We start from the raw sequence: 14,613 nt of genomic DNA on the forward strand, positions 1-14,613 counted from the left end.
GAGATCCATTTTTAAGCGATGTCGGTGTTGGTGAACCGAAAAATTTGGAAAATAGGCACTTAATATTAGAATGACGTGATACATCCTCGCCTCAATTAATCCGTGCATGAATAATCGTAAGCTATAATGATGAATTGCCGATTCGACACCCTGTGGATTTCGGCGGCGTGCAAATCAAAGTAGAACATCGCTCACCGTTCGATTTTGTCCATCGTGGTGGGATGCTGCAAGATGGTTTGCTGTGCGGACATTTCGACGACGCATTGTGTACCGAGTTCCAGCTCTGAAACATAAATTGTGTTAGTCCAATCAACTGGGAACGTTGATGGCGGGTGTTCAGGGCTATTGCGAAAATTAGAACACGATCAACCGTTTTCTCGTTTGTGTGTAGAGCAATTACTCGAACGGTACACAAGGATTAAAATTGTACAATGCGCAGTTAACAAGACAAGTTTCCAAAATGCTCCATCCATTTCCAGACAATTCCGAATCACGAGATATCAGCCTAAATTATCTAAAATTCGCGACGCGGACTCCAAAAATTAAATATCGACAGAAAAAAACAACCTAAAACTTCACAGGTTGCAAGTAATGATTTTTTGATCAAGAAAATCGTGCCTTAGGATCTTGCCCATCATTCGATTCTTTAAATATGCAGTGGTTGACAAAATTTTCAACAATACACATTGAATTTTGAAGGTATAAAATATACAGTAATTTTACAATGAACCAATTTTTATATTCACAAATGTACAGAAACATTTTATAGCCACTGCATACAGATTTTACGAAAAAGGAAACAAATAGCATGGAATTCCAGCGTGGGTTTCCAAATAGCTGAATAATTCACAGAAGTCAATTCGAATTCCATATTGTTTTATTAACACATACCTCTCGGTGTCGGGATACAAATTTATGTAAAAATATTGGATTGTGTCATCGACCAATCTAATTAAAAGTTAAAATTGCTCGCTTAATCAGGCTTCATCCACGCGAAAACCAGTTCAGTATCTCGACGCTTTTTCCTGGCGAATTTCATACTTGAACCGGACATCGCCGCGCACGTAATGGAATCTCGAGTTCATGCATAATGGAACGTATAAACAGAATTTACAAGGCGAGACCGCAGTGCGCCGTCTGTCGCCTATAAATATATATTTTACAAACATCATGAAAAAGGTGATTATTACAATATAGGTTACGACCATCTCTTCAAGTTTTTTCCGTACTAAAGTATACCTCCTCATATTTTTTCGTTTATTCATCGACTGGCAATTAGAAACTAATTGACAAGAAAATTCTATACACCTACATACCTTAACACCTGCTTTGCTAGAAATCTATCAAATAATTTTCTAGAATAAAAAGTCGCCATAAAACATCTTAATTCTGTATAAAGTACAGAGATACACATGATTACATTATCAAATATTAAATTGAACATTCTGTGGAACAACATAATTCTGAACTTTAATCTCTCGTGTCGAGAGAGGCACATAACAATAAAGTCTCCGACTCTTCTGAAACGATTGTGTTCTAACGTAACTAACGTGGCCGGGAGTTCGATCACCCGTTCTTGTTGACGTACCCAGTTTACCACTGAATATGCATTGTATGCTCAAGGGGATTTATTTAATTATAAGCCCAGAACAAACCGAACAGTGGCCCGACATTATTCAGGCGGCGCGTTACGACGCAGCCGCCAAATGAATTGTCGATCGTCGAAGAACACGCCCGAGATTTACTAGAAAATCTCGTATCGTTCCCTGTGAATAATAATGAGATCCCGTTGCAGGATATTGCGATACTCCGATACCCCAGCAGAAAATTTCAGCGATAATTAATAATGGAAAAACAATGATTTTCCATGGAAAGTTACAGCCCTTCGTAGGTTTTGACGCCAGGGTGGTCTCATCGGTCTTGATGGTGTAAACCACATTTATCCCCTTGTAATTTCACATTTCTTCGTATGAATTTTCTTTTCCTTGTCACGTCTACAGCGTCCATATACCGTTCCAACCCCTCAGTTTCACTCCGTGCAATAAATTCCACATTGCTCAGCAGTAATGCTCGTTTTTATTTCTCTGAATATTTCGAAAAAATGAATGTATGTAAGTACAATACATTGCTGGTAGTTTACCGAGAGTAGAGATGGAACCACGGAACGAATGAGCAGGAAACAAAAGAAGCCGTACGAGTTCCAACGCTGGTTACATCCACACCCCCGTCTAATCGTATCACGCAACAACTGTTTGCGAATAAACACGCCGGCACGCGAATTATTGAAACAAAGCGTCGCGTCGCTATGGATCGATTGAATCGATCGCAGAAGCAGCCTTGTCGGAAGCTCGATAGATTGTATTAAAAACTCCCCCTTCGCGTTCATCCCTTTAAAAATAACGTAATATTATCCAGATTCGCTAAAATCCCAATTTTCGAGTAAATATTTCTACGCTCAGTAGAATTGATTTAGCTTCGAGAGTGCCGTCGAAGTGAAACGTTTCTGTCGATTTTACCACGTTTTTATTTATGATCTAAAGGATCGCGTGGAGTTACGTGCACCGTTGATTCGTATTTTACTGCTGTAGCTTCACAATTTGTAGCGATATCTATGTTCACATGTATTTTATCGTTTCTTTCTGTTTACTACCATCCGTCTTCTATTTATTGTGCGCAAGTCACCGTTGTGTAGAGTCAGATTTCCAGATTAGTTGAAAAAGAGTTTAACAGATGGTCGTTCAACGACATCGAGAAGAATAAGTAAAGAATATTGTCGTATACGAGAGTCAAAGAACCATGAATAGAATTGACGAGCAATTCAAACATTAAACGGCGTGAATGGAATTTATAAACAATGAGTCGTCCATAAAGGAGACGTCTAGAATGCACACGATAACAAAGAACAGAAGACGTTGTAGGAGACAATATAACAGAGTCACGCGTGATACCGGTCGTTAGCGCGGAGGGAAAAATGTTTGCAAAAAGGTGTTTACGCTGGCAAAAAAAGATCGGCAAAAAGGGGATGCGTGTGCATTATACGCCGAGAAAAAGAAAAAAATTGGGAAAAGTCGATGTAGCTACATGAAATAAAAGAGGAGTGGACAACAAGGTGATCGATGCGATCCATTCGAGCGGGAATAAAATGAGCAGGAGGGTGAAGGAGCATGCGAGCATGTAGAGAAGCCATGCATAAGGTCTTATGACAGTCTTACGACAGTCACGAGTCATAACGCTCGTAACATTCAACGTCCGCGCGCATACGTAATCGCATGAGGCGGTAAATCCACGCTAAGCGACCGCTCGCCTTAACTTTATTCAAACGCATCGGCAACCTGCTCGGCCAATCGGATCGATAGCGCGTAACCTGTGCTCATTCATGACTCGATGCGCTCGGTGACCACGGATCAGTTTTCCTCTGGTGCCGATTCTTTCAAATTCTCTGTTCGATACTCACAAAAATATTTGCCTCGCGCAAAATATAAATGCATGAGTCGAAATGCAAGACAGGTTATATGATAATATAGGTTTTTATATGATTTAAAAAAAATTCGCGAGTCGGTATCCCTTTTCAATCAAAAGTTACAACCCTTTCTAGATTTTGACGCCAGGGTGGGTGGCGTCATCGGCCTCGACGGTGTAATCCATATTTATCCACTTGTAATTTCACATTGCTTCGAATCATTCTTGCAATCCTCGTTACACCTGCAGTGTCCGTATTACGTTCCAATTTCCGCCTCGTTCAGAAACGCAGTTCAAAAAAATAATAGAAAGATAATCCAATGTGAATCAGTTTTGTATGCATTTATAGACACATCGAAACCTGTATGTGCACACCGTAAGTACACTGGAAGGAAATAAAGAGCAAGTTCAAATCAAATGGAACATCATCTTGTTTTTATGAAGTGATCGAGTAGTTCGAGGCTTTACCGCGCTGTAAATCACGGCGAGTGCTTTCGTGGACCGCCTCAGACTGAAAAGTCACGCGATCTTTATCGATTTCCGTTCATTGACACGATCGGCGATGTTCATTGACGAGGAGCTTACGCACGAGCGAGCGAGCGATCACTAGCGTACGACGACTTGTCGTGCGTGCCCACGCACACCGATGGCGCCTTCGGCCGTTTTAATTACCTTTGTCGCGTGTACGTGTCGCCGCGCTGATCATGGCTATCTAGCCGTGCAAAGGTGGGGAGGTAAGGATAAACGGCGATCAGTTATCTTGATTGACGACGAGCATCTTATCTGCTGCGTAATAACCGCGCAAGAAACTTTGAGCAGGAAACACACGTCGCCGATATTAAAATCCTTTTTATCCGTCCTGGCGGCTTCTGGGTCGCGTATAATTGAAAACCGAACGTCACCTGGCGGTTCGAATGCCCCCGATCACGCTCCAAAAAATTTGATTTGCAGATCGCGCGTTTCAGGCGAGCTCCGCGGCTTGATTTCGTTGCGATTTTATTTTCCGTTCTATTACACCGATATTTGTTTCTCTGATCCTCACCGGTGATTAATGTCATCGGCAACACTTAGGGTCCATTCCGTTGCACGCATAATGCGCATACACTGTATAGTGTATGCATAGAGACTCTTATACTACACTATACAGTGTATGCGCATTATGCGTGCAACGGAATGGACCCTTAGTAACAGTCTGCGGTAATCACTCGATTATCATGAAGATAATACGATTATACAATGAAATGCACGTCTTTGCCGATTCGATTGATAGCAACTCGCGAGTTTCGCATGCTCCAGTGATCGCCGTAAACGCTCGATTACTCGCAGCCTCCTAACGAGCGCGTCAAGCAAACCAGGAAAGAATTATTCGCGTTAACGTCCTCCATTTTTTCGCCCGCGCACTGTTAACGTTCCAGTTTCACTAGAATTATAATCATTTAATTTCGCTGCACCCTCGACCGAAAAGCAGGAAGAAAAAACAAAGAAAATTACGGTCGTCGGTGCCGTGGAACGGCCGCGGCCGGGAACATCAGACGAAGAAAATTACACCGTTTCGCGGGTCTACGGACAAAACCAAAGAACCGTCCTCGGGCTCTAATTAACTGAAAGAACCACTCGCCGCCCCTCCTCCGCAAACGGCGGTACGATATCGAACCCGAAGGAATCGTCGAACAGCTAATGAAAATTGAAACGGGACCTCTCTAATGGAACGTATTAATTGGCCTCGTAACGGCGGAATTCTTCGGCAACGAGGAACAAAGCCGCAGGATCTTGATTTTGGCAGGACAAATCGTTCGTTTCTGTCGAACGGCGGACTCTGCTTCGCTGTTGGCCAACCGAAATGTTGCAATAAACATTCCCGCCTCTTGTTCGCGTCGGTGGATATCATTCCGTCGCGTTTCATTGGCTGCCGGGTCGTTTCTCTTTTATCGATGTAGGTAAAAGAAGATTATAAATAAGAAAGTAGGTGCAGTATCATGCTGCTGCTAACATCAGACGGTGTTGCTTTTATAAGCGGCTCTGCGACCCGTATCGGGTGAGTCTGGAAGAAATGATCGTCTCATCCTCTCTCCACATAATTCATGGATTGCTCTATCTGATTTGCTAGGGTTCAATCGGCTAATTCGTATGGTGTATTTCTATTTATTTCTTTAAGATTCTACAGTAATTCTTCGTTGTTCCATTCGCTGATCAGTCGCATGGTTAACGTGGTTCGAAGCAACTTTAAAGTAAGGTGGAGATTATAATCCTCAAGAAACGAACATTTCCCTGTCGCGGAATTTTTCCTCCGTTTGTTCAGGAAATCTCGACGCATGCTACCGATTCGTGAAGCGAGCCTTAACACGTTCAATGCGGATCAGTTCTGGAACTGACTTAAGAACAACTTTACCACGCGAGTCAGTTCTGAAACTGACAAACGGACCTAGTGACTTCCGCTCAAAATTTTTGAGAAAAAAAAATGTATTTCATAAAAGTGATTTCCAGAAAGGTAATATTTAGATTTCACGAAAAAAATTTTTTTAATTCGCGTTGGGGCGAGTTTTAGATCGTCAAAAACGCATTGGAAGTGTTAAGTAAACTGCTTTTTCGTTTTCTTTGGACCCGACTACGGTGGCAGGTAGACAGGTGTTCCGAGCTGGCTCGGATCTGAACGAAGACCAGGCAACCTCGAGAGTTTAAAGTGGAAAGAACAGTCTGAGAATATTTTCAGTGGCGTCGAATACTTTTTTAAATATTCAGCAATCGTACAAATTCGATCAACCATAGCCTTTCACCTTACTCCGAACATTGTACACTGAACTATCGAAATTCTTCTACGATTCCAACATGATCATCAAAGCATGAAGATGCAGATTTGCATAAAGAACCGCAATCCGCTTATCACGCACGGCGCGGTGGCCACGCCATACTATCCGAAAGTGAAGATAAATCATCGGCAGCTTATTTACGACGGTTCGTTGTCAAACGAGCGTGTTCGTCTGCAGATGTCTATCCATTCAAGCGTGTAATCGACGAATTGACCGTTGTCTACGATGCACCGGGTGTCTCTCTCGAGGAAATGACCGGTCTCGTTGCAGGCGAACACATCTGGTATAAGCAGGGCCCCTAACGTCTGGTGATAATTCATCGACTCGCGTGATTTATTCAGCGTCAAGAGCGTCTCTCTCGCTCTCTCTCTCTCTCTCTCTCCCTGCTCGGTGATGAACGTGTAATTCGTCGGTCTACTTTGTGGACACCATCTTCCCCGCGTTATCGATCCGCGCTCTGCCCTCCCACGTTACTGCGCTTTGAAGCTGTCCTCCCACGATACACGCTTGTAATGTGTAACCCCGGGCCGTGTACGTGCGATCGTCGAGCGTGTAACCTGACAGTTATCGAGCCACGGCACCGACCGGCGTTTATCATCGCCGCGATCTGTGTATCGTGATTCTGGTAGCGCGTGCAACGACTATCGCTCCATCATCCTCCACCGATGATCCACGGGGTGGCGCGCGCGATAGACGAACGATCTCTCGATCTGTACGCTGACAAAACGAACGACACAATGTTATTCGCAATAGAAGCCTCTTCACGCGATTTCAGATCGTATTTTCACATAATACTGGGTATACTGAAAAATTGACTTGATCGAACGGAATTAGAGAGACCACAATTGTTCCAATTTTTCTGAAGGTGCTGATACTGGTCAAAACGAGCGAATCATGTTATCTGGCAACGTATTTAGGTAAAGGTTGGAACGGAACGAGCTCCGTAGCTCGATAACGCGGCTGTGTCGACGCTGCCCAACCCCCGAATCGTTGTTTGTATTTTTGGACCGCGGCTGCACCGAGAGAATATTTGCCCCCATCTTGAGCTGAAGTGCCGTGTTATTTTTTAACGCCACTTGAGGCGATGCTGTCGTTCGCCGAACAACGAAGTTTCGACGAAACGTCTGCCAGAGATCGCCTCGAGGGCGTAATTAAAATTATTCAGTTCATACGTATCTCCAATTATAGAATCCTGCTGGCCAAAGGAAATCGAAGAAAATTCGGAGAAAGATATTTATCGTTTCTCCTTTAGACAAAATCCTTAAACTCATTTAGAAAACTTTTAGTATATTGTAAAAGTACGTCGAATTTTTTAAACACCATTTCTCACTGAATAATTCCATCGAACTTTCTAATGATATCGCGGAATATCAGCGAAAACAGAAGAAGAACTTTCGCAGTCGCGCGACTTCCAATTTAGGTAAATCGATTCAAAGCAAATACTTGTCTATCCTGACTTATTTCCTTCAATTTCCGTTTCGAAACGGCCCTGCACTCTCCAATGGCGATGTGGATCATCATTAATCACAAAAACAGTTCAATTTCCGTATTTCGTTGTTTTACTTCCCCGGTTTACAATTCCAAATGTCCAAGTTTGATTTTTATTGTACTGACTTCAAGATTAGAAAAGACAGGAAGTAAATACAATATTTAGCTATCTTGATTTATTTCCTTCAGTTCCCATTTTGAAATGTTGCTGAGCTCACCAATCACGAGGTAGATCATCATTAATCAGAAATAGAGAATTCAATTTCCGTAGAATCTCGTTGCTTTAACCCCTCGATCTCCAATTCAACATGTCCATTTTTCTTTTTCCTAATTCCCCATTTCCGAGCGAATCGGATCGGACAAATTGAAATTTTTCAGTCCCGTTCCGCCCGGAATATCTCGGATTTCTAATTCAAATTTCGCCGAGCACGATCAGCCGCGCCTATAATCGCAAAAATGGTGTCGAACATAAAAGCGGCGAATTTCATTAAACGGGGCCGCGAGGACGAGCCGTAAAAGCGGATTGTAATGCGGCGATGAAAACAGGAAAGCAGCTAAAAACGCATTTAGGCAATTAAAGGAACGAGTGGCAAAGAGGCAGGCGGGGAAAGATCGGAGAATAAAAATTTTACGGGAACACGTAGAGCAGGAAATTAAACGCGAAACCGCGGCCGAGTGGAAGGGAAGAGCTGAAACAACACCGGTGACCGAGTAATTGCACAAAGACAGAAAGAATTTCAACAAGACGAGCGTGTTCGCTTAAATTAAACTCAATTACCGTAATAAGTCGGCCAGCTTAACGATTTTACCGTTATCGTTCACACGTAATTAGATCGGCGTTATGGGTAATTCGAAATGTACACCTATAACTGCGTTGCTGCCGGTAAAGATCTTTCTAGCTGCTTGCACTTGTATGCAAATAATTTCTGCCGAGCGAGTCATTTAATCACCTATCATTGTCGGCAAGAATTTATTCAGCAACATCTCTTTCGGGTCTGATAAAGAATGGTTACGATTTTTATATAAGCGTTACATTTGAGGAATTCGTGACTTTTCTGTGGTAAGGTGGAGTGGGGTAAGCGCGTAAACGAAGCAAGTGTATTAGGGTAACTGCACCAGTGAGTAAACGGGCACCAGTAAATGAACGCTTTTGTATATTTCAACAAATTTTAAGCCGCACGGCATAGTAGCGATAATGACTCTTGGGCCAATTGAATATATGACTCTTTTTCGTAGCTGTATTCCTATTGGTACAATAGAAAGAATATAGTAAGAATATATTGGTACTAGAATATAGTGTTCATTGACTGGTATTTTTTATATTTTTTATTTAACGTTTAATAAAGAAAAATAATAAGAATTTCACTTTATTTGTGTTCATTTATTTTTGACAAATGAAGTATAGGGAGCCGTTTGGCATATATGAGATTCCTGTGATTCACATATTTTTTTTAAAATAAAATATCTTCCTGAACAATTTCTTAAATGTTCATTCACTGGTGCAGTTACCCTAACTGGTTATTTTTATTATGATTTGAACGAAATTTCTCTAGCTTGTATTTAATAATGTAGTATAAGTTAGTATGAACTATCGACATAGGTGTCGCCCAAGAATAAAGGTGTTTTCCTCGCTTAAATCAACCAATGCCAAACAGTCACATGAGAGATACACGTACAACTTTGAGATTACCCTGAACGTGCAATAGTTTACAAGTTATTAATATATTCTGTGTTATTATTTTAGGTAAGTACAAAAAATATTGATGTAGGTTTGCATTAAATAAACCGTTTTTAGTGTATTTTTTTTTATTTATTGAGTTCTTTGTTTAAAAATGGATAACTATAAAACTAAACAATATAATTTAATGCAATAAGAAGCATTTTATAGCAGACTTGTTAATCATTTTTTTCTTGCCCCGTAGCACTTGAAACAAGTAGTTGACACTTCGTACAATATCCTATCAAAATGATAATTTTCAAGCAAAATTAGAATCCTACATAATTCTAATTCACCAGTAATAACTGTGGCAAGAGTTTGATACCAAGAGGGTTAAGTTTTTACATACCAGACTGAAAATACATCAGTCTAAAGCCCAACTTTACAAAAACTAGTGCGCACTTACCCCACTTCACTTTAGTATGGTTTCATATATTAACAGAAGGTTGACACGTTTAATGCATTGAAGTGCAGTTAAAGCACTCGTTAATTTTTACTAATTTTTAAATTGACTGAATTAAAAGCAATCAAAATGTGAATGGCGTAAAAAAAGAGTGCTAAACTCACGGAAATGTTTAACAAAAAATCGAGATCATTTGAATAGGAATGAAATAAAAGATACTCGAGTGTAAGACAAAATTTTCCTTGAAACATTAGTGACCTCTTCGCAAGGGTAGTAGTTTCAGTTCCACTCTAGGTCAGCCTGTACAAAGTGCCGATATCAGACTTTTAAACAACGAGGGTGTGTGTACACGTGTAAAAACAGAAAATCGAGGTTGCGGCCGAGGTCGAAATCAATCGATTTATGATAGCCCAGCGTGACATACGGTTATGACGTTTTCGAGTTATTCATTGTCCAAGTAACGTGCACGACTAGCAAAATTTTTTGCCCTCTGGTTCGTGACTAGTGGACGTTATATCTGTCGCGCGAACATTTCCTAATCATCAGCCCTTGTAAGCTGTTGGACACACGATGATTTCTCCACACCATAATACATTGTGGACTTTGTTTCCAGACATCAGTTTCAACCCAAGTAGCAAATTCGAATAATAGTAACACCATTTTGGAAGGTCGTTTCTACTGAGTCAAGAAAAGCAAACTTCCTGTTCTACAGGGAGTAAAAATAAGAGTATATCAGTCGTTCAACCACCGTCATTTCAATTGCTATCTCCCTGCCGACGAATGACGGACATCAGTTTCACCGGAAGCAGTAAATTCCGATAATAGTAAAATCCTTTTGGAAAATGCTCGCCACCGAACAAAAAGGAAGGAAACGTTGCAGAAGTGCTGTTCCCGTGGAGTGAACCATGAAGGAATTTTACGTTCTCTCCACCGGTTTTTCGCGGATTCAATTCCAGAACGATGTCGGACGTCAGTCAAAGGTCGTTCTCCCATCCGCCACGATCGAAAATCGAATCTTCTTTCTGTCTCGAACCCGAACGACGTCCAAAACGAAACGCCTTTGCATCCAGCAGCCTGTCTGCCTCGCCCGTTATCGCATCCTATCGCGACAATAGTGTGTCGACGTGCATTCAGATACCTCGATTACGTGGAACTGCTGACCAGGCGTTCGATCACGTGTGAAAATCTGGGCCAAGGATCCCGAGGAAGGTTTCCGCGAGTTCAAAGCTACCGATCGCGTCCCCCGCGTATACTACGATCAAAAACTTTCGCGATCGTTCTCATCTCGTCTGGGAAAATCTGCACGCGGAACCTTCGCGGTCCCATGGATCTCGTTAACACTTTCGTTTTACCGTAAATCAGTCCTCCTTGGGACCTCTACGTCGCAGACCCTAACGATCTTTTGTCGAACCCCCATTAGTCCCTCGTTTCCCCCGATGATCGCGACTGCTGCCACCAAAGCGCAAATTTTTGTGCATTTTGTGCAGATTATTTTGAGATCTAATTAATTTATTCAACTATTATATAACATGAGCATAAAGTTCACATGAGTATGAAAATGACTGTAGATCAAGAACCCATTACGCAGAGACTCCAAAAATAAAAAACCACAATCTTGCAAAGCGGAGAAGAATCAGATGTTCCCATCAGACGAGATAATCCGTTTTAGTTTTAATTCCGTAAAATCCCGTGGAGAAAAAGCGAATTTCCGCAGCCTTCCAACGGTTTCATGTTAATCCATGGAAATGCGAATTTCCACAATGTTCCGTGTATTCTGTTCATGAAATTCTCCAGGTCTCCGGAGCCCGGCGAAAGCCAAATATCGAAAGCGGCAGAGTTACCGGTTAATTGGATTCATTAAAAAATAATTTCAGAAGCGCTGGAACCGGTGAGGATCTCGCGATCGAGGACGGAAGCGGAACGTCGCGTCGGCGGTGTTAATGAAAAATTTACAGGTTTCCTGCGACAAGTGGTGTGCGCGTGTTCTCGTTCTTTTCGCGCAACCGTTCGCAAATTAGCGACGCGTTGCGCTACGTCGATACGACGCGAATCGCTCCGGCGCGACGGCCTCCGAAGACTATAGCGCGCGGATCCCGGAGGTAATCGATACTTCGCTCGAACGCTTCCACTCGACTCACTTTTATTTCCTTAATTATCCGGCGACGGCGATTAATTATCGGGGAAAGTGCGCTTCTGGCTCTGAATAGCGGTGCCTGTTGGTAATCCAAGTTATCCGAGCATTGCCGCCATGCTGCGCCGCACCAATCGACGCTAATTTCTCGCTGCTACGATTTAACCCCCTCGGTTCGCTAAAGGTGACTATGGTCGGACACCGTTGACCGCTTTTTGCAACTCAAAGGCGACTATAGGTCACGCATCGATGCCCATCATCCCAGGTACACGTTCGCGAAAATAGGGAAATTGCTCGCCGGGCTTCCGAGAAATTATTCCTCCTGCTAAACATTTCCCTAATTCAAAGCACGTATCCCACAAAACTGCAGTCAGAATAACTGACAGAAACATAGAATACATTTGACGCAGTTGTGGACAAATCGTCCTTAAAATATGTTTGATGGCACCACGTTCAACGAGTAATTAGAACGGGACTAATTCCGCGAGCAAGCCGAGCCGCGAAAGACAATGGCCACTGAACAGGCGGGCCAACGGAGAAAAGAAAGCAAGGTCCACCACACCTTCCGACTCATTGCCATTTCTCTCTGCCGCGTCGTCGTCGCAGTAACAACGTTACCAGGATTGCATTTGATGATGACTGAAATGTAGGTCATGTGCGCACCCGGCTGGAGGTCCAAGCAATGGGTCGCAGCGCAGGTGAAACGACTCGAACTTGAATTTAGAAAGAGAGCTGCAAAGAATTGAGGGAAGGGGCGCGTATTCTTGTTAGCGTTCTTAGTCGAGCTTTATATATGTATTGTATATAGTTTTTACATTTGCTACATCCCGAGCTGCAGCTCCATGGGAATCCGATACATATATATGTATTTACTAATACCATACTTGTAGCTAACTTCTGTTTACATAGAGTGTGCATGAAAGGACTGTGTAATAATCTGCCTTCTTGTTCCTACAGACGCAATTCATTAAAATCAAAATGAGATTTGATTCGACGTTGATTTCCCAGGATTTCTGTAGGTACCAAACCGTTTATTTATACAAGCTCCCGCGGTGGAAATACCAGCTTCTATTTATTTGGAACTTGTCGATAAATGGACCATTCCGACTGGAACCAGGAGAGAATCTACGTTCGCTGGATAATTTTCGGATTTATATGACGGTGGTGTTATGTATTTGTTTTCACGGCAGCGTGGCGCGCGGCGTTTCCCACAGAGAGACCCGCGACGAACGAAAAATAAACGTCGACGTTACGGCACTGGTTTCCGTAATTTTATTTTTAATGCGGCCGGCTAGGGACCGGCACGACTCCCCGATATATCGCAGGGAAATCGGGGAAATATTGGCCAATAAACGTGTCGCTCGATACTCCGTGCAGCTGCTTTAAACTGCATGAAACCTTCGCGCCGTCGATCCCGATCGAGTCCGGGTTTCTCTCGAACCCGTTCGCCGATATCGATTTCCATTTCGTTGCCGATTGAAAACGAAGCCGGCCACGCTCCGCCCGACCGGCACATTATTTTCCACGTTCTTTCCTCGAAAATGGATCGGATAGCTTCATTTCCGGTGTCCATTACGACCGAATGAAATGCTTACATTGGGTATTTCACCGTCTCGATTCCAAATTCCGGCGATACAACGCCGCTTCATTAACATTAACGAACTTTGCGTGGCCGACCGAATCGAGTCTATCAATTTTCATATTAAAGTCCACCGGGAATTTTCGAAGCTTCGATATCGAATTCTTCTTGCTATTAATTTCTATTCTAAAAAGGTAACATTCTTCGTGGTGTAATATTAAATTTCTCACATAAGTTTGAGACATCAATCTCTCGAAGTTCTCGCATAATTTCTCATTTTGCGAAGGCGAGTCGAAGGTATTGAAAGGATGCAATATTTTTATGAGAGAAGATGGAAAATTGTTAGGGGAAATATGCACGCAGGTAACCGATTACTCGCACAATGATTAGATGAACATTATCGTAGCAACGTGTGGTACACTGTTGCCATTGTACTGCCGATTGTATGCGTAATGATGCGTCTAACGCTCACAAAGGGAGGTCGCGAGGTGATTTTCTGGTTTCTGAGCGTGATCAGCCTCGAATTGCAGAGATCGATCTGTGGCTGCAAGTGCTAAAATTTACTATAAAAACTCGCGCCTGATTCTAAGAAAATTAGATTATTGATTGAAAAATTCTACTTACAAAATTCGATAACTTGAACTGCACCTGTTATATGTATTAGAAAAGGAAAAGACAATTTGTTCTACAGCTCCGAAATGTTTGCAGTGAAATCTCCGCTCTCGATTGAATTATAGTTGTAACTGCATTGTTAGTGTCAATTTAATGATAATGATTTGAAGTGATTAACGCGACTCGCCTCGTTAGAAAGGAAACGAGTGTAATTAGCGTTAGCTCCGCGATTTGATCGCATTTCCCGGAAACCGCGGATTGACACTGAATCGGCGCGTAAAAGTCGCGGTATTGGCAATGGCGGCGTTAATGACGTTTTCTTTATCAGCGGGCGAGCTAACTATACTCCGATAGTAAACCGTGTGCGGCGCGGTGCCGTCTCGCTCGCGAATTACGTCAAAACAGCCGACGACAGGC

General features: G+C 42.6%; 1 protein-coding gene across 10 annotated transcripts in view; it reads right to left on the reverse strand.

The window, feature by feature from the left end:
* LOC143209844 (kinesin-like protein KIF13A) overlaps positions 1 to 14,613 on the reverse strand; it is a 124,321-nt gene that overhangs the window by 107,431 nt on the left and 2,277 nt on the right. For all 10 annotated transcript variants that reach the window (XM_076426061.1, XM_076426054.1, XM_076426055.1 and 7 more), the window contains exon 2: positions 196 to 283. In XM_076426061.1, coding sequence (XP_076282176.1) covers positions 196 to 283 — 88 coding nt within the window. The remainder of the gene's footprint in view (positions 1 to 195; positions 284 to 14,613) is intronic.

This window comes from Lasioglossum baleicum, chromosome 6 (assembly GCF_051020765.1).
Source record: "Lasioglossum baleicum chromosome 6, iyLasBale1, whole genome shotgun sequence".
NCBI classification, from domain to species: domain Eukaryota; kingdom Metazoa; phylum Arthropoda; class Insecta; order Hymenoptera; family Halictidae; genus Lasioglossum; species Lasioglossum baleicum.